The sequence below is a fragment of the Pithys albifrons genome, chromosome 5 (genome assembly GCF_047495875.1).
Source record: "Pithys albifrons albifrons isolate INPA30051 chromosome 5, PitAlb_v1, whole genome shotgun sequence".
In the NCBI taxonomy this organism is placed as follows: Eukaryota; Metazoa; Chordata; class Aves; order Passeriformes; family Thamnophilidae; genus Pithys; species Pithys albifrons.
The window spans coordinates 6,558,270-6,583,666 of record NC_092462.1 but is presented as its reverse complement, the minus strand read 5'-3'; the positions used below and the strand labels follow the sequence as shown (position 1 = coordinate 6,583,666).

Below are 25,397 nucleotides of genomic sequence, written 5' to 3'. Positions count from 1 at the left end.
GTCTCCCCTTCTTCACAGTCATTGCCCCTACTGACTGCCAGTGTGAGAAAGAGCAATACCTGCAGTGCTGACCCTGTAATATCTGAACAGTGCTCCAAACTGGAAGAATTCTCCAAGGATTGGATCTGCCAGTCCCTGGCTCTTCTGTGCAGTGCAGGACTAGAAACAGGCCACAGTAATCCTGCAAGACAAATCTCACTGGATACACCTGGACTAGAGTAAAATCCGTCTTTTTTACACTATGTTTATCAACATTTTATGTGTCGCTTTGCTTTCCCCTTCAAATTACAGCTCTTCATTAGTGTGATCCCTAAGGATTTTAGAGTGATTTTGAGTAAGTTTTCCTAAGTTTCTCACATTTTAGGTGGTATTTAGAAGTCACTGAGCACTCTCACACACATACCAAGGACACAGTTTTGAAGAACACCTGCAAGGACTCCAGCTAAGGCAAGAAGAGAGCATGTATTCAAAACAGGAGAGCAAGTTCAGAGCCCTTGGAGGGGCTCCAAGGGGCAGTTGTGAGGGTGGGCACCAGAGGGAAATTGGTACCACAAGGTGGCTATAGCTATTACATATGTTAATTACTGAAAGTTATAAAAACTGTAACATTTGGCTGGTGCATGTGCACATGCTTTTAATGTGCACCTTAGAGGCTTCTACTAAAAGAACTACTTTATCTCCACTAATGTTGTCTTGAGAGTCTTTTGCAGGAATTTAGGCATCAAATGACAAAGAAATAAGAAAGCCTAAGTGACTTGTTATTAATTTTTTCCTTTCTACTTCTTTTCACATCTGTTACTATTTCCGGGAAGGCTCTATGAACAACTGGACAGACACAAATGATACATTACAGATATAACTTGATACATTAAAAACAGACAAAACTAAGAGGAAAATAGTTTCATCTTTGTCTAACAGTTCTGTTTCTTGATGCTAATTGAAAGAAAAAGTAACAAAAATTATGGAATGCTAAAGAGTGACATTATATACTTTTCAGCTATTGATCCCTATTTATTTTTTTATTCTTCCAGTGCACAACAGCAAACATTTAACAGAAATAATTTCCTCTTTTTAAAGAGGAACACGGCTTTCCCCTGCCCTGCCAAAGTCTTTCTTAAAGGACAAAAGGCACATTTCACAAGCATTTCTTAATAAATTAAGATTTTTTTGATTACAAGGTTTCCATGAAACTGTGAATAAGATTGTGATTGCGGAATCTTCTGTTCACAGTTTCTCTGACATGACTGCATAGAGACCATTCACAGCAAAGTGGTATAAACTGACTAGTGACACTGGACTGTCATTTTAATTGGGATATTTAGACATAAACAGACTAAATGGAGAATGAAGGCTACCTCTGGGACTGAAGGAACAGAAACTGTGAGGAAAACACTCCATTGCTCCATAAATAAAATAGACTGTTCTTTCTGACTCCTTAACCTTTGTGGACCAACTCTCTTGGATCACAGAAAGTATTTTAGAAGAACACAAAACCAAAAAGAAGACAGCCATGAAGAATCTGGGAATACTAGTTCAACCAACCTCATTCTTTTGGAATACATTCTTATAGAGATAAGAGTTGTCTCTATCATGAAAAGCAGCAATAACTTCAAATACAATTTTTTTCTACTGTTTTTATTTCACTTTAAATCTACAGGCTTTTTAGGATCACCTGCTATGCATGTCAAGCATGAGAGAAAACCATTATTTGCAGTCAGTCAACATGCAAATGTTTCAAGCATGAATAGCCTTATTACACTTAAGAGTATATTAATATAAGCAATTCCATGGGGCAGCATGTTTTTAATTCAGTTTTGAAATGGACCATTTTCTGTTAAGTCACTGACAAATCCATGCACAGGGTTTGAAAAAACCAGAGGGTCCTTGTTAGCAGATGGACACATTTATTGCTTATAAAATGGCTTCAGAGTGCCATGCAGGAGCAGGCTGAGTCCGGCATGCTCTCCTTGCTGAATGCTGTGTTTCCATCCCCAGTATTCACAGGAATGGATTTTAAGTGACTATTCAGTTTGATGCCTTAAGCTGGAGTTAATAATCAGTTGTTTCCATAGCACGAGCTGTTTGGAGCTGGCACTGGGAGAATCTGTGTGCTTTTTCTTTTGCAGTAGGAAATAAATCAGTGTAGCTGCGAAATAGGAAACGAACACTTTACACAACAACAGGAGATGAGCTGCTCTTGGATGCTGTTGAATGGGATGCTGTTTTCTTTGTAAAGTTTAAGGGGCTCTCAGCTAGTGCATAGAAAATGGCATTAAGCGTGGCTTTCAAAGTCCTGCACGGACCTATTGGGCCAGATCTTATTGTCAGGATGTCTCCGGGGGGGATACTGTGGAAAATCGTAAGTTAGGGATGGTGACGGCAGGCAGAAAAGCAGCTGCTTCTCATACAGTGTGCCTCCTGCACGTCTACTGAAGGATTTTTTCCCATTCCTCTTGGATCTTCGTGCGAGTTAGGGTACGTTTTTCCCTTCCCTTAAGGAAGGGTTCAAAATGCGTATAGTATTGATGCAAGAGCATCAACCCGTATCGGCCCACTTCCTTACACATGTAAGAGAGTTAGCCGTTCCTCCCGCAGCTCCCCTCACCTGCAGGTCCTCTGCTTTTTCCAGAAAGGAGGGAGGTAAAACCGAGGGCGCTCGGCGCCCCGCGGGCAGCTGCCCCTTCCCTTCTCTTCCCCTGCGCGCCAGGGCAGACCCGGCTCCCGTCGCCCCCTGCCTTCGCCCACCAGCGCCCGGAGCGCCAGGACACCACCCCTCGCCCTTCCTGCCACTACAAGAAAAAGGGGGTCGCCGAGGAGCCGTGGGCTCCCCTGTCCCTCCGCCCGGCGAGTCCTGCCTTGCAGGGGCAGGGCAGGGGCGCATCTCCCAGGGTAAGCGGTCGGGCGCAGGGCGCCGGAGTCTCCGGAGCTGAGGAAGCGAACGCAGCCACTCCTCGCCACAGGAGCCGCCTCCCCTTCCCCGCCACTGACCTGTGGAGCAGAACGCTCTGCACCGAGTCCAGGTCCTCCAGGTTCCTCGTGACGGGCCGCGGGATGCTGTACCTGCCTGTCCCGAACATCGCGGGTGGGCAGGCGGGTGGCCCCCGCATCGCCCGCCCCGCGGCACCGGGACTGAGGGCGGCCGCGGGCAGGTGGGAGCCCTCCAGTCCGCCCGCCCCTCCGCGCCGCCCGCCCGCTCCCGGAGCCCGCTGGCGCCGCGGCGCGGGGCGCAGGGGAAGAGCGGGACTGGCCCCGCGGGGATGGCGGGCGGAGGAAGCGCGTCCCTCGCAGCCAAGGGAGCGTAGGACTTGTCTCGCAGGGGTTGCGCTGTTGCACAGTATTGTTTCTTTCACGAACTTGAAAACCGTGAAGCCCCAAGTTTCATATAAATGGAGTAAAATAATTCCTAACTGCAGCCTTAGTTCCCCTCCCGCCCCCGCCACCCCCCCGCCCGCCCCGAGCTTCATCCGTAGCTCTTAATATATAAGAAAATAGTTTATCCCCTTGTATTTTCCTGTTGGTCAAAGTAATGGAATTGACCAGTTGATTCTATGTCCTAAGTAACAATATGAATAATTATCAATCCCACAAAATTTAATTCAGTCTTTGTTTTCCTCTTTGACAAAATAGTGATTACAAGTGGTTTCAGATGATCGGTGAGTTAGTTACAGGACTCCTTACTAAGTTCCCATCTGCAAAATTCTGACTCTTGAATGAGCAGGCATGTGAATGAATACAAGTGGTGTGATGCATATCTTCTCCAATTTTATTTCTTACCCATGATTTGCCATAATTTATTTTCTCTACTCACTTTTACAAAGAGATCAGTTTAATGATTGGAATTTTTCAAGATGTGGTCATCGGCTCCAGGTTTTCTCCTGTAGGTGACATAAGATCAGTAGCTAATAAAATCTTGCAATGAAATAGTTACCTATAAAGACCATTAAGAGGGGGGACCATTGTGTGTGGCTCGGCTTTGCGAACGAAGATTTGGGAAGGGCTGTCCCCCCACGTGGCTGTGTCCTTCCAGCCTGTGCAGTGGATTTTAGGTGAGGCTCAGCGTGCACAGAACTGGCCCCACTGTTTAAGTCCTGAGGTTCATCTGCCACGGCCGAGCGAGCTTGGACAGTGCCAGTGAAGTCCTCAGGACTAGAACCTACAGCACCCGGCATTTCCCAGAAGGTCTCCCATCCAAGTACTAATCCAGGGCTGACCCTGCTTAGCTTCCGAGATCTGACGGGATCAGATGTCAGGGAGGAATTTAACTGCAAGGGGGGACCATTAGCGTGATACAGAATAGATAGCAAATTGGAAGCCATGAAATATTTTTACCACCCAGCTCCATGGGATGTTGACCACTACATGGAGCAAAAACTTCTTTTTTGAAGACTTTGGCTTGAGCAGACAGTGGCAACAGTTTGGAGAGGGTGAATACAGAATTACCATGAGTCTGTGGCTAGGATTCTTAGCAAGTACTGTAACTCGAATATTTAGGTCTCACCATTTTTTCCCTTTCTTAAAATGTTTTTTCATTCTTTCTTTGATACCAGCAAGAAATTTTAGGAGAAGGACAATCTCCACTGAATTCCATTCCTGTCAAAGATATGGATACCACCGTCTTCCACTGAGGTGAGGAACAGCAGCAGTACTATGGATTATGACCATAAAACCTTTGTCACGATCTTTGGCACCACAGTGCTAGGGAAGCTAAAGGTATACCAGAATTCTGGGTTTAAGGAGCAGAGACTGGAGGAGTTTGGTATGTAAAGTATCAAAACAATGAGCTCTTCTGAGCAAAGAACTTCTTGCAATACCCACATCTTGATTTCAGAAAGCTGATGGTGGTTGTATCACCATCATTCTAGTAAAACACTTAGGCACAATCCATGTCTCTAGGTGACTGTACCAGTGAGCAATATGTGATCTGAAGCTTAGAATATTTCACATAGAAAGGTTCCTGAAGCACGGATCAGATGTCAAGGTGAGAATTTCTCCTGCTGTTCACAGCTATAGCTACTTTTGTCTCTTCTCCATTTGTCTGCTATGGTAAATGACTCCTACACATACATAAATTTTAGGCTAGAACACCATGTAGATCTGGGACTTCAGCAGCTTCTCTGGACTGTTAGATTCCCACTGGTCCTGTACAATGTGGTTTTCAGAACAGTGTTATGCAACAGCAGCAGAGCAAAAAGCTGTAGAGACTTACTTTGCTATACTTTTTTCACTTTTTGTACAATTTTTGTGTTCTAAGGGAGCAGAGATCTTTATTTTGTACACAACAGGGATGTATTTTCCCAATTCTCTTAGGACAACATAAACCTCACATCTGTGGCTGACATTTGATGGTGGACAACAACAAAATCCCCAAACATTATCATCAAAATCACCTTCCACCTCCAGAAGGCCTTTCCAAGAAGCATGTAAGATTTTCCTTCTCCTTGGGTTCCTTCTCACTTGGAGAAAAATTTTATGCTTCTTACAACTACTGACATAATGCTGAGTTTAATGATAACATCATCTACTACCAATATTGTACTTTTACTGGATTTAAAATTTATTGTGAAGATCTTCATTAGAATTGCTTACAACTCAACAAAATGTGAAAATATAAGTAAAGAGACCCCTAAAACATGCCAAAATGAGAAAAGGTGACTTAGGTTTTGTGTAGCTTATGAAATGGCAGATCCCAAAGCACCATGCTGCTGACAAACAGGCCAAATCACTAATTTTAAAATCAAATAGAATGTTTTTCTAGGTATGAATTACAACTTTTACTAAATTTGGTGTATGTAGCCTCAATATTTATGGATGACACAACTGGAAAATGAAAAAAGAGCAGAAAATCAAAAGTGATAACAGTGGATACTTTCAGAGCCCTATATTTTTTCCTGAATATATTTATGTTACCTTAGTTGCATGCAAGTTTCTCAAGTTAAAAAGAGAGTTCTGAGCTAGCATCAATCCTCTTATACGACTTCTGCAACTACCCCAGCCTTTGACATATATGAAAATTATTTTATTAAGTTTTACAGGTTGATGTTTAACTAAAATAAAAAGTGTGATTTTATTGTATTTTCTGCAACATTTTAGGCCACAGAAAAAGGAAGATCAGTATTTCATTTGAAGTTTTTCAGCTCTTGTGTTTAACTGTACGTACGGAGAACATGGCACTACACATTTCCTGAATCCAGTGAAATATGTGTAGCTGGACAAAGATGATAATGTTCTGCAATGCAGAGAAAGAAAACCAATATGGATTGGGGAAGGAGAAAATTTAACCAGGTTAAACACACTGCAATGGCAACAATGGAGAATTTTAAGAGGCACCCTGCATACAAAATAATTGGAGCATGCCTGGGCTCTCCTTCTGTTTGTGATAGTTTTAGTGTCAGTTGAACTGGTTTTTTAAAGCCCTTCTGCTTTGCTACAGAACAATTCTGGTGTTTCTGATGTAAAAGGAAAAAAAGAAAAAAGAAATAACAAAGTATTATGCTATGCTTGTGAGACATCTCTTTCTGAGATTGTACTGTGTATTTTTCTGCAACAGATCTTAGGCTCTTGATTCTGCAACTATTTCCTATGCTGACAAGGTCAGAAGTTTCTGAATCATAATCCCCTTTTGGCAAAGCTACTTCTTCTGTATTCAAAAACCTTTGATTTCCTTGACTTGGCTGGTAAGTTTTAGCATGCTCAGGGATCAAAGATTAACCAGTGTTCATTGGCTGTGCAGGGTGGAAATCAGGTTGTCATTACTTCATATATATGATTTGTCATCTATATCATTAGTCATGAGATGTTAGCACATGAGGAGAGTTGAAATATTCAACTGAAGGAAAAAACCCTGTTTTTTTTTCTCTTCAGTTATACCTATGAGTAGGAGAGACTGTACCTTCCTTTATTCAGTTCCCAAACTAAGGTGTGAATGGTTGTTTGAGCACAAGGTTACCTTCCTGGCTATTCTATCCTTCCTCACCTCTTGGCTCATGAAACTACCCCTGTAAGAGAAGGCACCTTACCAGCTGAAATTCATAATCCAGCACATTAACTGTAGCCCCCATCTACTTCCATTTATTTTGTTATGGCAAGTTCTAAACCGTGGCATCTGAGTGTCAAGTTCACATATCCTATGGCAACCAAAGGGATCAGGAATGATGAACCAGAGACACATTTTTACTCATCTGAAAGCACAGAGGTTTGATAGTCTAGAGGATTTTTTTCCCCATCTGGCTGGCTCAAGTGTAGTTTATCTTTTAAATACAGGATTGTTGATCTTTGGATGTTAGCACTCAATTGTCCCATGTTGTGTTATATTACATTCTCTGCTCTGATACATGAGTTCATTAAAAATATGCTTCTACTGTCTTAAAAATGTAAGAATAACAGCAAAGTTTAGTAAAAAACCTGTAGTTTACATTAGTGAGTGTAGTTCTTAAGAATCAAGACCCATAAAGAACAAATACACATAAGTTCTGCCACTCTGTGTAGAAACATTTTAGAAATCTATAGTGGTTTATTTCTGGTATTACTTGTTCTTCTGCTGATTAAGATTGGATAGTGATGGCACTTTTGTGGAGTCAGCATTTATTCTTGGACAACACCAGAAGATGCATACTCAGGCTGCTACTGCCTGTCACTCTGTTTAAAAGACTGAGGGGTGGGGTGTTCTTACCAAGGAGATGTTCTCAGGCTCTGCCTCTTGTCTAGAAATAGCTCTCAAGATTCTAGAAGGCAAAGGCAATAATTTAATTTTCACTTCTGACACGATCAAATATGGACATCCACCTCTGGATTTGCTTTTTATTCTAATTGAAACTAGATGCATATTAAAACAACCCAAACACACAGAGATTTTGGTATTACTGCATCACTTAACATCTCCTTCTTTTCTGTCTGTATGGAGACAGCTGGGTTCCCCAAGCTGTCCTGTTAACTTCCTTGTTCTGCAGGGAGCAGAAGACTCTGCTACACTGAGTCTAATGATCTGTTCTGAGAGTACAGGGGCACTAAACATTCTGTGCATTCCCAGGTCTGCCTTCAGTCCATCCTTCCAGAAGCAAGAAAGGAAATCCAGTTTATTTGTCAAACAAATCTCCTGTACTTCTGGGGTCTCTTAAAAAGCAGTCACAAAGGCTATACTTTTGGCAAACTGGTGAAGTCAGCAATACAGGAATCCCTGGAAATAAGAATATATAGTCCATGAATAAAACCCTTAATCCAAGGAGTAAGTGACAAACTGAAGAGTGACATCCCAACGTCACTCATTTCATATCAATCTATCTGTTCCCCTCTGCAAAGAGTCTTCTGTTTGCAGAATAATGGGGGTAGGGTGGCAACATATGGCTGCTTCACTGCCTTTAAAATAGATTGCTGTCTTCTTATTATTTCCTCTAAGTCAGTTATTGTACTAATGAGAAACTTAAATCTAGTTGAAAAAGCCATCCTAAGAATTATTAGATTATTGATACATTGCAAAGACTGATGAAACGTAATTAGATTTTGTTAAACCGAATCTGATAAAAGTTTTTGTAAACTTGTCTATCTATACAGTTTGTGACCATGTGATCTTGTGAGAAATCAATCAGAACCATAAAAAGGGGCAACTTACGTTTTATATGAACATCTGAGCAAAGTATATGTTGCAAACTAAATTAAAAAAAATCCTTGAACTTTGACACCAGATTTTTATTTTGGAATTGGTTCTAAGGGTCTCTCTCCCTCATGTCCCCAGCTTCTGGACTTGCCTGAGTTTCTGGAGGCACAGACTTTGGAACAGTGATCAGACAGCCTGCCTGTAATTTAAAAATTTCCAAGGAAATACACATAATTTATATGTATCACCTCACAAGCAACTGAGTTTTATTTATGCTGAGTTTTCTTTTTTTTTAATGTGAGAATCTCAGAAAATAATATATAGAATTTTTATGGATTAAAAAACTTATAAAACTAGTTAAATCATGAGAGAAGTAGGATTATTTTAAAAGCTAAAAACTTTTTAAGTTTTACTGTCAGCTAGAAATCCTCTGCTTCTTAAAAGTATAAATGCATAACAGCAAAACCAGTCACAATTGACTTATAGGGTGAAAAAATAGATACTTTTCTGACTCACTGTTTTTATCAGAGGTTATTCTTTAAAATGTAAATATTTTAGTAGGTCACAAGAATTTAAAAAAAAGCAAAATAGCACCATCTGGTGCTAAGCAAAGGTTTTACGATCAGTTCCCATCCATTTTGAGATTATTGCTGTACAGATAAACTACTGCCTTTCACAATCTCCAGTTTGATGTTAATGCTTTGTCCCCTTTTTTTACTTACAGCCTTCTGACTTCCCCCAGTCTTTATTTACCAGTGTTTAGGAACTTCTGATAAAACTTCTTGTAGTTTAAATATTCTGGACATGTGTAAGGAGTTATTGATTAAAATCTGATTTCTCGGTTTTTCGTCAGCTGGTGTAGATTTGAGGATGATGAGAAACTACATCTAAAAGTGAATTTCACCACTCTTTTTCTTTGTTTCTAATTATTTCTTGGCTTCTTTATGGTACTCGTAGATAAAGCATAATTGAGGTTAAGACCTATATTGTGAAAGGACTTCAGTTGCCTAAAACCTGTCGAAGTCAATGGGAAGGTAAATGCCTGAGGGTATATCCCTAAGAATTCAACTTCGAGGCATTATAAATTTATTTCTGCAAATAAAAAACTAAAGATAATGTCTTATTTTTAAGTAATTCGTTTCCTACCTCAAGTGAGGCCCGTAAAAAATGTAAAAAAATGCTTTGTATGTGACATCCCAGCAGGAACCCTAAATTCCAGCTGCATCTTAAAGCTACTTAGAATCGTAGCTTCGATTTCAGTCTCCAGCTGGGCTTCCACTTTAAATAATGGCAATGGGTTGACTAGTGTTGACTGTTATTACTGTGAAGAATGAGAAGGTTTAATTCTGCTTGATGTTTTGTTTTTCTGTGTTGCAGTTCCCCATTCCTTCCTCCTCAGTAACTGATGGTAACATTATGGTCACTTTGTCCCATAAACACCGCTTTGTGTGACACTGTTTTGATTATATTACTTTTTAAAGATGACTTGCATATCATTTCTTTTGAAGTAAAAAAAAAAAACCACAGTCCTACAATAAACACCATCACATTTATAAAGTAAACAAGTCAATAACTGGGTAAACTCTCACAAATGAGTAGGGGACAGCTTGGGAGTTTGTCACAACATTGTTTTTGACTTTTTTTCTGTTGTATTTTGATGTGCTTGAAGTATTAAAAACTACTAAAAATGATATTTTTTTCAGATTATTGAAGCAGAACTAAGCACTTATGTTCAGAAAATGCTGGCTAGGAATTTAATATAAGAGATATTAAAAACATATTTTCATGATTGCACACAGCAGGAGGATGGGGATATCTCAGCTACCAAGCCAAAACCTTGCAGAATAAGAGCAATACTATATGAGATGCTTGACCCTAAAAGGATGAACAAAGCTGTTTAGCTTGGGCTAAGTGCTCTAATGATACATCACTGCTGCTGTGCTATGTAGCAAGAAATCAAAGCATTCACTGTTCCAAAAATAATTGTTATTTCTTAGATAGTTGCTGGCTAGATGGCAAAATCCTGATGTTAATTTAGCCTTTATGATTTCTGCTGTTTGGGAGAGAACTTTGTAAAAACATTGTGTCATGTTTTGGCTTAATTGCCTGTTGTCTTCCAGCATCCATGCTTTTTCTCACCTAAAATTCAGGACAATCATGGAGTTATTTAGGATGAGATGCTCTCTTTCTCTTTCTGAGATAATGCAATTCTAATGAAAACTATCATGCAACTTTAATTTCTTTTGGTCTCTCAAATATTAGCTATTTGCCTTCCATCTTATCAAGGCTCTATGTTTCATGACATGGCTGTATTTACAATGAGTTTGTTTTCAGTATCCACACAGAGACTTAAAAGTCCAACTAACCAACCTTGCTAACAGAATGTCACTATAAATTTTAATTTTCATACAAGAAATGCTAGAGGGCATTGCAAGTTCTGTGCTCATCCATCTGGTTACTCTGCAGTGCTCTGCTGTAACAGCAGTCTTCTCAGTGTTGATTAATAAAAGCTTACTAACTTGATGAAAAAAGCAGTGGAGACCATTTGCAGACTGCAAAAAAGCTTCTGGCGCTTTAGTGACAGGTACAGTGATTGCTTGGGTTGGCAAGCCCATGCAGCACATACCATAGGAACCAATATAACGTGAAGTTGCACTTGGAGTTCTCTGAAAATGGAAGCAAAACTGTATTAGGTCCAGCCATTTCTGAAAATGGAATTGTGTAACTTGGGACTGACGGCTGGCAGGGTTTATATATTCCAGCCCATCTCTTCGTTTTACAAATTCTGTGCAAAATTTAACAAAAATACTGATAATTTCACTAGGGTCAGTTTTAGTCAAGTTCTAATAACTGCATTTGTTTTTTATAAAGAGAGAAGGAAAGTAAAGGCAGAGTGTATGTACACAAAGAGGAGATTTTGGGAGTACTTTGGAAGTCGTTGACAGGAGTAGAATTTGCAAGACTGTTCTTTGATTCTGCTGCCAAAATTTCAAGGGTTTCAAAAACTTCGGTCCCCTATCAAACATCACTGATGATTCCTTCTGGAAATAACTGCAGAAGATATTCTGAGGACACAAACTGGTCTTGAGACAGAAATGCTCATAAAGGTTACATAGAGGAATGTCCTCCTTTTTTGGAGACAAGTTGGTTGCCCCCTCTTATCTGTCTCTTTTAGATGCATTTAGATAATTTTGTGTCGGCATATGACAGACTTCAAAGAGGATTTTGTTAGTTGTTTTTTTTTTTAAAGTGCAAATGGTGCCTCAGTATCAGAGGGAGTGATGCATAGTGGTGCAAGGAAGGGCAGCCTCCCTTCCCCTACTTCCCTGTTTCCTGCCAGCTTGGCAAACCTGCACAAAGCTATGCACTGTCACAGACTGGCATTTATTGCTGTTTTACTTGCATGTAGTTCAGTGTTTAATCAAAAATAATTAAGCCTGGGTGTTTTTTCCATAGTCATTTAGTGTATTGCTAAACTACCCAGCCCATGTAGCTATTTAACAGCATCTGTCACAACTGAACTGGTTTTAAGAATTTTATAGATTTTGTATCAAGAAAAAAACGTTACTAATTTTTATAACTCTGAGGGTTTTTTTCCTTTTTGAAAAATCAGATAAAATGGAGCTACTTTATTCACAACTAGGATACATAGAGACATTGATGTCATTATTAGGGATATCACTGCAGTGAAACAGAAAAGCAGAAAGCCAGTTCCAATGAAACTTGCATCACATGACTTTCAACCAGTCTCAGCAAAGACATATTCCCACTAGAGAATGAAGACACATAGTAGGGAGGAATCCTATGAAGTTCTGTGACAGGAAAACAGGCAGACAACCCTTGTTTTTCAATTAAAGCTTTTGTGCATAATCCAGTGTAGAATGGAGTATTTGACTTGCAGATAAAGGAATGGTGACTAAAATCATGCTTTAACAAATAGCAAATAAATTATTTGAGGATCTGAATCTTGTACTATGGCTACAATACAAATGAACTTTTCAAAAAAGTGGATTTTTTAGGGGGAAAGAAAGGGAAATTAATTGTTTTCATCACAGGATTACTGTTTCAAATTCATTTTCAAAAAATCTGACTAAAAGATAAACAAGAAGTGAAATGGAATAATTTCTGAGAACACTGGTGGCAAGGCTATAGTGTATTGTATATTTATCTAGTAACAGCAGGAATAAAGAACAACTTTCAGCAAGGGAAAACATCAAATGGATTCTCTCTACCTGTCGTGAGCCCTGGGGCTTACAAAAATAGCAGGCATCTTACTGCATTCTTCACAAATTGTAAGTGAAAATCTATAAGGTTTGATGTCACACAGAAATGTTTGGAATTACAGAAAACCTGCAGTGGAAGCTGCAGAAAATGAAGCCCAGAACTCCTTTTCTCAGCAAGCAGCATCAGATTTGAGTTTGACAGTTCAGCCTTTTGTGAATCACTTTCTTTTCTATTGTGAAAAAGTGCTGGAGTGGCCACCAGCTCCAGTTTTCACTGGAACATTTGCACCATGAGATATGAAAATGTTTCTGTTCAGTTTCAGAAGCCTCAAGTGGATTTTGGCATTTGCTGGCAGTTGTTGTGACAGGGAATTTAGGTGCTGGCAGATGAGATAAAGCCCAGTACTGATCAGATGAAAGTTATTAAATGCGAGCTCTTCAGGACATCAGGCACAGTATCTGTACCTTCTGCATCAGAAATACCTCGTGTTTTGTCATTATGTTTAACTTTAAAGCTTGTTTTCTTTACCAATCAAATATTTTTCTGTTCTTAATCAGCTGTAGTTAAGAACTTGCACAACTCATCAGTGCTTAATTGTCATTCTTTTCAGGCAGTGGCAAATGATAGAATCTTTTTTTTTTCCTAGCTATGGCTAGTCAGAAAATTATTATGGCTTCTTGTGGTGTTGAACTTGCCACAGCGGTCCATGCCTTAATCTACAACTTTCAGATTCCAAACAACATTAATTTTAATATCTGCTCTACCACTGGAAAACAGGAGACAGTATAGCTGTCATCAAAAGTCTGTTGTGGCACAGATCACATAAACATGGGACGAGTATTTGTAGCCAGGTTGAAGAGTCAGATATATAACCAGGGCCTAGCCAAAATGAATGAGAGCAGTTTTATTGACTCTTGCTGCTCTCTGATGTGATTATAGCACCTCTGACTTCAATAGGAAACCATGTACATTGAGTTAACATTAAAGTCATAGCATACTTCATGCAAATGTAATTACATTTCTAGATAATTAAGATAAAGCCTTTTTTTCCTACTTGGGAGAATCTTAAGTGCTGGAATCTGCAAACTATTTGTACATCTTTAATGGGCACAAAACACCTGCTTGACTGCCTGGTAATATTCAGTAGTTATATAAGGAAGGAAAACAGAATTCATCAGGAAGCTTTTAAGAAGACAAACCAGATCAGTGTATTTCCAAATAGGAAAGCAATATAAAACTCCAGGGAGTGTTAAAGGAGACTGGCATGAACTATACAGAGAAAAAGAAAATATTCTGTTAATTTGGAACATAAAAAAGACCAAAAACTCTTTGTAATATTTGGTATCTGCTGCACAAACCACTTCAACTCATGTTTAGCTGGAGTTCTCTTAAGCACCAAGTGGTTTATATGAAGAAAAAATTAAGCTGCAGTACAGCAGAGCACATCTCTTCAACTTCAAACAGCATGCCAAAAGAATACCGAAGCATTCCAGAAACATCTGCAAAGACAGAGCTAATGGAACTCTGTTTTTATTAATGCCCAGTTATGCCAAGATGTATAACAGGCCTTCATGATTATAATAACTCAGAGACAAGGTATGCCATAAAAACACACTGTAGCATAGGGTTGTGTTTTCTGATTGGTAACTGATGAAGTCATACTGTGAATGCAACTGGAGATCGCTGGAAGGGCAAGGTGCAATCATATTGTTTAGATTATGGATTAGTTTCCATCTCATAGGGAACTATAAAGTACACCTCTTTTTTCCTTTGAAAAATTATTTGAAAAATTTAGAATATTTCTCTATGTGTTAAATGTGGACATTGTTTTAAAACCACTTCTGAAAAAAATAATTTAGTATACAAACACTTCAAAGCTCACTGAGCTAACTAGCTCTGGCACTTTTTTTGACAAGTACCACCATGGTGCTGTGCATATATTTGAATATTTATATGTTAAAATATCCAGTTTTCTTTATCTCATTGAAAATGGATGTTCCAAACAGAAAGGAAAAGCAGAGAGCTAAAGAGCTCTGAAAACAAAAGCTGATCAGTGCAATTAAAAAGACATTCTTAAACTTGGAGAACTCGATTCTCAGCTTTAAGGTATGTCATGAAGAAAGAAATAAAACTTTGTAATTTATATTGTATCAGGTCGGCAATAAGTAAATTTTTTTAACATATGCAGATTTTTAAAGAGGAGTTCTGACCAGAAGATAGAGCTTAAAGAATATTTTCTCTGATTTCATCCTAAACATGGAGGAACGGATTGAGTGAGCAAGTTCAGCAGTCAGCTCTTCACTCTGTGATGGCAGAACATGAAGAATTGCCCTCTAGCCAAGTAAGGAATTCTGTAAAGGTTAAGGAATTATATTTCTGGAGAGAATTCCAGTTTGATCTCTTCCACAAACGAAGCCAACAGTAACAGCATGGTATTATTGATTAAAGGCTGGGAAATGCAGACAGTACAATTTTACAAAAGGCTAAATAAAAAATTCATCTTGTGCAATTTGAAAATATATTAGGGAAAAGATTTAAAACCAGTATGCATTTCATCAATTGTAAGAAATTATTTTTAGTATAATGAATCATTAAGACTAACAACAAGTTACAGTATGCCTAACCTTTAATTCCTATTTCTGAAAAAGCTTTCTGTTTTTCTCTGAAATAAAATAAAACATTCCAACTCTTTCTTTGTGCTCAATAATAAAATGTCTTTTCAAGTACAGGATTTAATGGAGTACGTTGTGCTTAAGCTGTAGGTACCACTGAAAACAGTCCCAGCAAGTTGCTTCCCCAGAAATCATGGGAACTTTTCTTGAGTACTGAGGGGAGGCAAGAGGCCAGGAAACAGCTGACTGCAAATTACTTTGTAGGTTGTTATTCAACCAGAATTGCCTGGAATTACTTTACACTTCATATGTCAGTGACAAGTTCCTGATACCCTTTCTCTATGCCATGGGTCATTAACTCTCTTGTCTAACCTAATATGATTGATGCTCATGAACTTTTAAAATCCTAGACATGTAGATGAGCAGAGCCCTCAAGGGCATCTGTTGCAAGGAGTATCTGTGTGGATATTCTGCAGGTCTGATCTAATCACTGTGTTGAAGCAGACTGGAGTGTACTTAGACAATCAGAGAGATCTTAGAAATGCAGATGTTTGTCAAACACAACAGTTCTCAGGGCTCTGTGCTAGCAAGTCTTCCCTGTGTAACTTCTGCCTTGCCTTCCCCTCCAGCAGGTTGTTTGTACTGGGGCTTGCTTGTATTGGATGGGAAAAGCCCTAACTCCAGCTGGAACCTTCGCTGGTCTAAACCAGGTCTCAGCAACTAAACACGTTTCAGTAAACTACTCCAGTTGCTGGCAGTTTTGAAAGATTTTTCCTATTATCCAAATGGATTTTCATTTACTTTAAACTATTTTTTTTGGCATTTTGAACTCTTCTGTCCTCTCTGTTAGCGTGGACAATTGCTGAATGTTGTACTCTTCACAGACTGAAAGACATGACTTACCTTCACTTTTTTCTAGAATAAATTCCTTGAAGTTTCCCTGGTAGATCATGTTTTTTGAATGTGTTTCCTTCATGTTCTCCTCCAAATACTTTCCCCATGGTTATGTCTTTTCTGCAAAGTGTCTGACACTGCATGCATTCAATTGACATTTCATCACTGAGCAATTTTTTTACATGAGTTTGACATGACAGTTATATCCACATATTCTATAGTGAACACTACTTCTATACTAACAATAATTCTAGTCTAATAATATTTTCTACTGACAATCCTGCTCATGTTTGCTGAGTCACACATGCAAGATTTCATTTGGGCAAATGCATGTAACAACCTTGTATGTATAATGAAAACAAGAAGCATTTATAAAGATTTCCTTCCCAATTTGCTATCCCTTTAGTTCCTGGCCACCATTCCAACTTATAAAATGCAGTTTAAGAACTCCTAAAAAGTTAAATGTAGCAATACTTTTTCCTTCCTGTCCTTATATAGTTATGAGTAAAGTCATTAGTGTTTCGAAGTATTGTAATTCATGAGTCTATTGCTTTAAGGGTGAATGCAATTAAAATCTGTGCCTTATCTCCCTTGTCCACATAATTTTTGTTAAACAGAATTTGTCTTTAGTATCTTTTTTCTGAAGATGACAATTTCTCAGTCTTTTTTTTTTAATATATAAGTTGACTTATATACAGTCTCTCACTCTGACATGATAAGAAGAGAGAAGAATGTGCCTTAATGTCTGTTGCATTACCTTCCCCAGCTTTGCAAATCCAGTGAGTAATGTAGCATTGCAGACCTAATCTCACTAATGCTATAAAAAATAACAACACATTTATTTCTGTTTGATTCTCTCCATTCACAGACCTAAAGGTCACATTCACTCTGTTAGCCATTGACATTGACTCTTGACTGCAGAAGGAAAGCAAGTGTTCCATTAATTCTGACTAAATCTGCTGCAATCATTACTCTGCAGCATGCAGCTTCTGTTATATGAATAAGCTTGCAGAACGATCCAGATCACTTCACTTCCAGTCTCTCACTCTTCATGGATTCCACACATTTTATCAACTGTAATTTTATATGTACTTCCAGATCATTGGTAAAAATGTTAAATACCAATAATCTAATACTAATGCCAGGAAAACCCCATCAGGTGCAGTTTTACTGAATGTGCTGGTTTAAAGGTGAACCAGCAAGGGAAATGAACTCACCACGAGAGAGATTATAAGTCAGAGCTAAAATTTAATAATAATATTACAATAACAACACTGACACAAAAGGGAAATTGCTTTCAACTCACAAAACCCCAGCAGTATAACCCAGTGTCCTGGGGCACAAACCCAAGGGGGTTTGTTTGCCCTTGTGCTGAGACCCCTGTGGTTCCCCCAAGTCCAGAGCAAAAGGAAAAGAAAGACCTGTTGGTGCAGGCGAGGGCTGTGGTCTGGGCGAGAGCGGGGATCTCCTGCTGTCGAGGTCCTGCTGCTGCTCTGGATCCGACGAGAGGTTCCCGAGGTCTTCTTACCCACCACTTATGTACCCTCAGGGAGCTCTCAGTCCCTCCCCCTGGGCGGGGACTCACCCAATGGGTGATTAACTCTGGGAGCCAGGGGGTGTTGAGCTGTTGATGGCCCATTAGCAGCTCCGCCCCCTCCACTGGGTGTGAAGGTGATAATGGCTCCCTGGGCAGCTGCTGCTAATGGCCCATTGACCTTGGGGAATGAATAGAGGGGGTAGAATACACAGTTTTGATCACCCCCACACAGGGTTAGCTGGTCCCTCCTGCTGAACTAGGACACTGCATTAGCATTTCTAATGGATATAAGCTATAAATAAACTGTTTTTCAAGCTAGTCAACATGTGCTTTGCTAGTATTTCAAAAAATTATTTTTTCAGTTACAGTTGAAAAATCTAAACATATTGCTATTCTATTTATAATCTGGTCAAAAGCAAAATATAAACTAAGGAAAACTTCTTTATTGTACTCTTCTTTATAATGAAAAGTTTTTATTAATTGAGTCTTTTATTAATTTTTCATTTATGTTTATAATTTCTCATTAGAAACAGCTTATCCCATCTTGATTAACTTTATCAGGACAAAACTTTTCAAATTTTCTAAAACCATGTTTCCTATGGATTAGCTTCTATAGAGTGAGTCTGGCAGCAGTACATCCTGGTTTACAGAATAACTGAAAATTCTTTTTACTTTTGAGTGTTTAAAGGTTTCATCAGGTTGCAAAAACAAGATGGATTATTTTCCCACAGTGGGTTGTATGGTCACCATAAACCGTAGATTGCAAAAATCAATTCAGATGATTTATTACAGGCCAAATATGATTTTGTGATGTTTCATATCCTGTGCTGGCTGTACTTTGAGTTGTTGCAGGATGTACATGAGCACTGAATTTGATTCTTTAAGGAACAAATACAGCTCTCAATTTCATATATTCATATATATTTCATAAATAAAAGTTCATATATTCATATATTCATTTTCATGGCACTTTACTAAACACAATGGGTACATTTAAAAATATGCATAGCTTTTGATTACTTAAGCATCTATATCTCCTCAGTGTTCTTATCAGATGTGGAGAGCTGTCAGCATGAAATGGGACCCTGTAACTTCTCAACCTTATCTAATGAAAAGAAGTAATCAGAACACCAGAACATTTTATGGTTTTTTATTGTTTGGAAATGTCCCTAATTGCTTTGTATTGAAAAAATGCATGCCACATTCCAACTACACTCTCCAGAGATCTGGATCAAGAATTCCCCTTGCTAACTTTTAGTTATATTTTTCTGACTGCTGGGGCTTTTGTTTTAAATTAGCCATCCAGTCATTAACTTTTGCAGAGTTTTATATTAAATGCAACAGTTACAAATGCTTTAATTTTATATTTTATTATTCACTGGAGCCCTCCAGCTGGCCAGATTCCTCCTGTGTCAACATTCCGATACTTTTGTTTAGAAGATCTATCAGCATGTGCAAGGAAACGGCCAATGAAATCTCCATTATCTCTGTTTGACAGAGAATGCTTTGAAAGACTGTATATTTTTAATGAATAGGAAAAATCAAAGCAGAAGAACATCTTGGGCCTTTACACATAACAAAAAGGACATATTTATTGACTCATTAGTACTAAATGTCAGATGGCTGTGTTGATGGCAGTCTCGAGTGTTCCATCACCTACAGGGAGTATTAAATATAGAATAAACAGTTCAGTATAAACCGAGGGGCCATTTTTCTATCAGAATAGTGGGTGGGTCTATTAAGTTAAATTATTAACAGTGAAACTCAACTTACAAAGCCTCAGATGAAATTCCAGGCAATAACTCATAATTTTATAGCTTTCTATCCTTGATTATTCCCCCACCCCCAAACCTTTAACATATTTCTTTCTACAAAAAAATAAGCTACTTTTTTTAGTTTTTTCTCTCTTTTGTCCATTCTTCCAGGCTTGGTATTGATTCTATTTCTTACCTCACTTCTCTTGCAGAGTTTTTAACAGCTCGTCTCCCTCCACTCCATTCCCTTCTTGTACTGTACTACTGACATATCTTAATTCCTTGTTATTCTAACACTCAGAATTTGCTCTTCCCATTTCTCATCTTTCATTAGAGCTCACCTTTTTTTGCATATATAGATGACTCTTTAGAATACCAAGCTATTAATGGTCCTATTAAATATTTTGGTCTGTGCCCTTCCCAATTGTCTATTGCTAAGTATTTTACAGTGTTTCTTTTATCTTTTAAATTAAAGGAATAAAAACATCCTGAACTTTGTTTGCTTTAGTATTTAATCTCCAGATAGAATGGACAATTGGCAAATATTTCCCCTATCCCATCCTCACTTGTCTTCTTTGATTTCAAAAGATGACGTGGTCTGTATGGGTAGCTACTGTCCAGATTTATCAATGAAAGGAACAGTATTGCACTAAATTTGTATGTGATTTTGTGCTGGTTTAAAGGCGAACCAGCAGGGGAAATGAACTCACCACAAGAGAGATTATAAGTCAGACCTAAAATTTAATAATAATATTACAATAACAACACTGACACAAAAGGGAAATTGCTTTCAACTCACAAAACCCCAGCAGTATAACCCAGTGTCCTGGGGCACAAACCCAAGGGGGCTTGTTTGCCCTTGTGCTGAGACCCCTGTGGTTCCCCCAAGTCCAGAGCAAAAGGAAAAGAAAAACCTGTTGGTGCAGGCAAGGGCTGTGGTCTGGGCGAGAGCGGGGATCTCCTCCTGTCAAGGTCCTGCTGCTGCTCTGGATCCAACAAGAAGTTCCCGAGGTCTACTTACCCACCACTTATGTACCCTTAGGGAGCACCCAGTCCCTCCCCCTGGGCGGGGACTCACACAATGGGTGATCAACTCTGGGAGTCAGGGGGCATTGAACTGTTGATGGCCCATTAGCAGCTCCGCCCCCCTCAGGCTGGGAGTGAAGGTGATAATGGCTCCCTGGGCAGCTGCTGCTAATGGTCCACTGTCCTTGGGGAATGAATAGAGGGGGTAGAATACACAGCTTTGATCACCCCCATACAGGGTTAGCTGGTCCCTCCTGCTGAACTAGGACAGATTTAGAATTACTTCTGTGACTTTATAGCCAACCCAGCAGTGTGCCTTACTGTAATATTTCCCTTGTCATTCTTTGCCATCTTCCACCACATGCTATTCCCAGTTGTTATGTTGCTGCTCCAACTCCAGCCTGATTCAATACACAAGGACCTGCTGTGTTTGGACAGTATGTAGCAATTCAGTTTCCTACAGATTCATGCAGTTAGGTGCTATTGCAGAGACAAAGAATAATAGCCTAATGCACTGATTTAAGTGTCCTGTATTAACCTAAACTATTCCTATCCTTCCTTGACATTTACAGTCTCTAATATGGGTATGTAGACTTCTGTCTAAACTATAAATACTGTTTTTAATACCAAAAAAAGTCTATCTTTCCCGGTGATGTTGCTTACAGGGTGATATCCTTAGTTCTCAGTTTTTGTGATTAAATGGACATGAAAACAATTCAAAGAGATATAGTTACTGTGTAGGTAAAAGAAAAAAGTGTTATAGGGGTATTATTAGGGAAATGGCCATCTATCTATTTTCCAAAATGTATATGATCTCTTTTGGCTCCACTGGGATATCACATCTAATTCTTTAGGTATACAGAATGGCTGATCATGCCTGAATTTAAATTATATAAATAGGCCTTATTTTCTGATAAACAAAGGAGAAAAACATTAGCTCACAAACTTTTAGGCTCTCGGACTGTTTGGGTTGGATGATTTTCTGGACATTCCTAAACTGACCACAGAGAGCTACTGGATTTGTATATAGACAGGAACGAGGACTTAAATGACTTCAAGATGCAGGTTGTTCCTAATTGGAACTGACCATACTTTGTGATTCTTGAATGTTTAAAACTAGACTGGGTCAAGATAGTCTTAAGAGGAAATGTGAGCAAGAGATTTCTGTGGTGAATCCTATGCGTGTACAGGTGTTGGCAGGTTTGGAGGATAAGGGATTGTGACCCTGTATAGTGCCTTACATAAAAACTAGCCACAAACAGTTTTGCTGTAAACAGGCCCAAATTAAAATCTTCATGATGAAGAACCCTTAAACGAAAATATTCAGTAATGCAACTTTTTCCAGTGGTGAATACTTTTGCTCCAGCAATTTCAGCCTACAAAATTTTCCTGAATCTTATGAGAATTTCCTAGGACAATAATGGACAACATAACTTATCAGGACAACAGCAATTAACAGTCCATTTGATACCCTATAGCAAAAGCTCCAGGAGAGTCTATCCTACAGTTGACCCTCTGACGTCAGCAATCACTGCATGTGTCCAGGGGGCCTCAGCTCTAGCACTTATTTGATTGCAGTCTAGGCCTGGTGTGTGCTGAATGTCAAAGAAAACAAGAAAAACTGAGCAGATAACACAAAATTGTGTAGGGAGGGATTGTTGCTGAAAGAGTTCAAACAGAATATTTTGGACATGAGTCAAGAAAAAGTTGAGATTATTTGGAAGAGTGTGAGGCAAAAGGGTATGCCAGCAGAAAGGTCAAAAAGGAAGTTTAAGGAAAAAACCAACTTGTCTTAGATATTTGAGAGCCTTCCATTAACAGTCTAAAGCTTGATATTGTTGAAAAGAATCAGCAGCTTTCTCAATTAATTGCTATCAGGCTATTGTGTTTACATGTGGTATGTCTAACAGATCCTGAGGTCCTTGCTCAGAGACAGCAAGGCTTGAGTAAAACATGTGCTTGCAAGCCTTGGGGTTGTGCTTTCACCAGTTATGTAACAGGATACCGTGCCCCTGTGGAGAATATGAAGTCAGAGGTTTTAATCTTTTCCTTATTCAAGTATTTCTTCAGCTATGAGACTAGACTGACAATGCTTTTTTGTTGCCAAAAAGACAGTTTAGCATCAATTTGGCTTGGCCTGGCTTGACTTTGTGGGGATCATTTACTATACTCCCAAAGAGTCAGATGACTCTTGCAGAGCTGCCTATTTCAGAGGAACAATATAGGCACCAGCACATTAGTTTACTCTCTTTAACCTGGCTACATTTCAGTAAATTTAGATAAAGGGTTGAAGTGAAAGGGATGGGAATATAAGTTTTTCTATTGAAATGAATAATTAACAATAATATGTCTTTTGTTGCACTTCTTTGAGCATCTCTCTTCACTTGTCACTAGTTGTTCAAGACACAATCACATAAGCTTCAACTTGGATGTTACTTGATATCCATAAGTATTGCAGATTTGGGAATTCTGCTTGTATTTAGTAGTAATTCTGGGGCTGGGGAGCTTGAAATGGAAGCAAATGGAACGTACAAGTAGAAACTGAAGAAATTTCCATGTTTGACTCTGAATAATGTGTCTCCCAGGATCATCACTGGACTGGGGCAGGGCAGCTTTGTACTTCTATGGAGGTACTGCTGTAGAAGCTGTGTAATTTTCTGTAAGATGGTGAAAGGTGCACTGACTCTGAATGATAGAGACTAGTTCTCTGACTTGGTGACTAGAACTCTTAGTTTATCAGCAAACCAGTTCCTGTTCCAGTGATTCTTTAAAACATATTTGGGACAGTCAACTGTTTCAATAGGAGGGAAAGGAGATCTAGAAAAACTTAAAAATGCCAGTTGTGTAAAACACAATCCCTTGTGTTTAGGCACCACCACAGCCTTTTTTTTCCTATCCCTAAAAAGTTTCCAGCTGGGGTCTTGAGGCAAAAATAGGCAATAGACGAATTTAGGGTGACCCAAACTTGTTTTGACAAATAGCCTGTTTCACAGGAGGAGTCACTGAGCTGTGAATAATTATTAGTGAAGAAAGAGCCATACATTATTAATTTAATGCGACCTGCAAATTTCTCTACTATCAGTGCTGCACCAAATACTCTATAAAATCTCAGCATAGAGAATTATTCTATATATTATGTATGTATTAATATATGTAGTAGTTCGGGATTTTGACTATTTTTCAAAAAGAAAGTTAAACTTGAGAATGGTTAGTATCAAGAGCTCAAATGCTGGGCAGAAAAAAAAATTGCCTAGCATTACATGTTCCCCTTTTGTCCTAGTTCAGCAGGAGGGACCAGCTAACCCTGTGTGGGGGTGATCAAAGCTGTGTATTCTACCCCCTCTATTCATTCCCCAAGGTCAATGGGCCATTAGCAGCAGCTGCCCAGGGAGCCATTATCACCTTCACACCCAGCCTGAGGGGGGCAGAGCTGCTAATGGGCCATCAACAGTTCAATGTCCCCTGACTCCCAGAGTTAATCACCCATTGTGTGAGTCCCCGCCCAGGGGGAGGGACTGGGTGCTCCCTGAGGGTACATAAGGGGTGGGTAAGAAGACCTCAGGAACCTCTCGTCGGATCCAGAGGAGCAGCAGGACCTTGACAGGAGGAGATCACTGCTTTCACCCAGACCACAGCCCTTACCTGCACCAACAGGTTTTTCTTTTCCTTTTGCTCTGGACTTGGGGGAGCCACAGGGGTCTCAGCACAAGGGCAAACAAACCCCCTTGGGTTTGTGCCCCAGGACACTGGGTTATACTGCTGGGGTTTTGTGAGTTGAAAGCAATTTCCCTTGTGTGTCAGTGTTGTTATTGTAATATTATTATTAAATTTTAGGTCTGACTTATAATCTCTCTCGTGGTGAGTTCATTTCCCCTGCTGGTTCACCTTTAAACCAGCACACCTTTTCAAAGACACACACAATTCTTCACTACATAGATTTTTATACAAAAATATAATCACTAGAGTCACAGCTTTGTTCTGTCAAATATTCCTTCAAATTTCTCCTCCTTGAAAATGCAGTGGAATGGTACTGTGTGTCCCTTCATGGTCCAGAAACATTAGATTGATTATATATGGAGGAGAAAGTGCTAAAATATGACTTTCAACATCCTCATTGCATGAGTTAAGGATGGTTTGATTAGGCCTTCTGGGTATAAGGCAACAGCAAAAGAAATTTTCTGATAAACAGAGCTTTAAAGTAATTCCATAAAATATAGTGTATCAGTGATTGTGGAAACATTGCAGTGAGCTATGAACAGACTTTACTGCCTTGTTTTTAACATTCAGATGAATTCTATGTGTATTTTAATATTTGTTTGTTCTGAAAACATAGCAATCTGCCTCAGGCAGATTAGTAAGAGACAAGCTGTCATGTTCAATTGTGTAAGGGATTCTGAACAAGCAGCTGAAAAGCAACTACTTAAAAATAAGCAGTCCTGTTTCAGACTGTGACAGGTTTTATAACTATTTGAATTGCAACAACAGGGGAAAAAATTACAGTAAAGCAGGAGTCTCTATATACAGGCCGATTTGCAACATCCTCACACACAGAGAAAAATCAGTAACAATGCCATTTTTCTTTGAAATGCATTAAATATAAGAACACCAACATTGTTTCATTTTTTGATGGAAAAGCATTATGAAGTTAGAGAGATAATGATTTTTAAAAGGTTTAACAAGTTTTCATTAGAATTTGCCTTCTTAGCATACGTATTTGTATATATGTTAGTAATTCATATTAAAAGTCACCCTCAGCTGTG

The 25,397-nt window shown here is 39.0% G+C and overlaps 1 protein-coding gene across 1 annotated transcript in view; it reads right to left on the bottom strand.

Moving 5' to 3' along the window:
• Positions 1–3,169, bottom strand: part of INTU (inturned planar cell polarity protein) — a 43,111-nt gene extending 39,942 nt beyond the window's left edge. Inside the window, exon 1 of the mRNA XM_071555561.1 lies at positions 2,989–3,169. Coding sequence (XP_071411662.1) covers positions 2,989–3,107 — 119 coding nt within the window. The 5' untranslated portion in view covers positions 3,108–3,169. The remainder of the gene's footprint in view (positions 1–2,988) is intronic.
• Between the last annotated feature and the right edge of the window lie 22,228 nt (positions 3,170–25,397).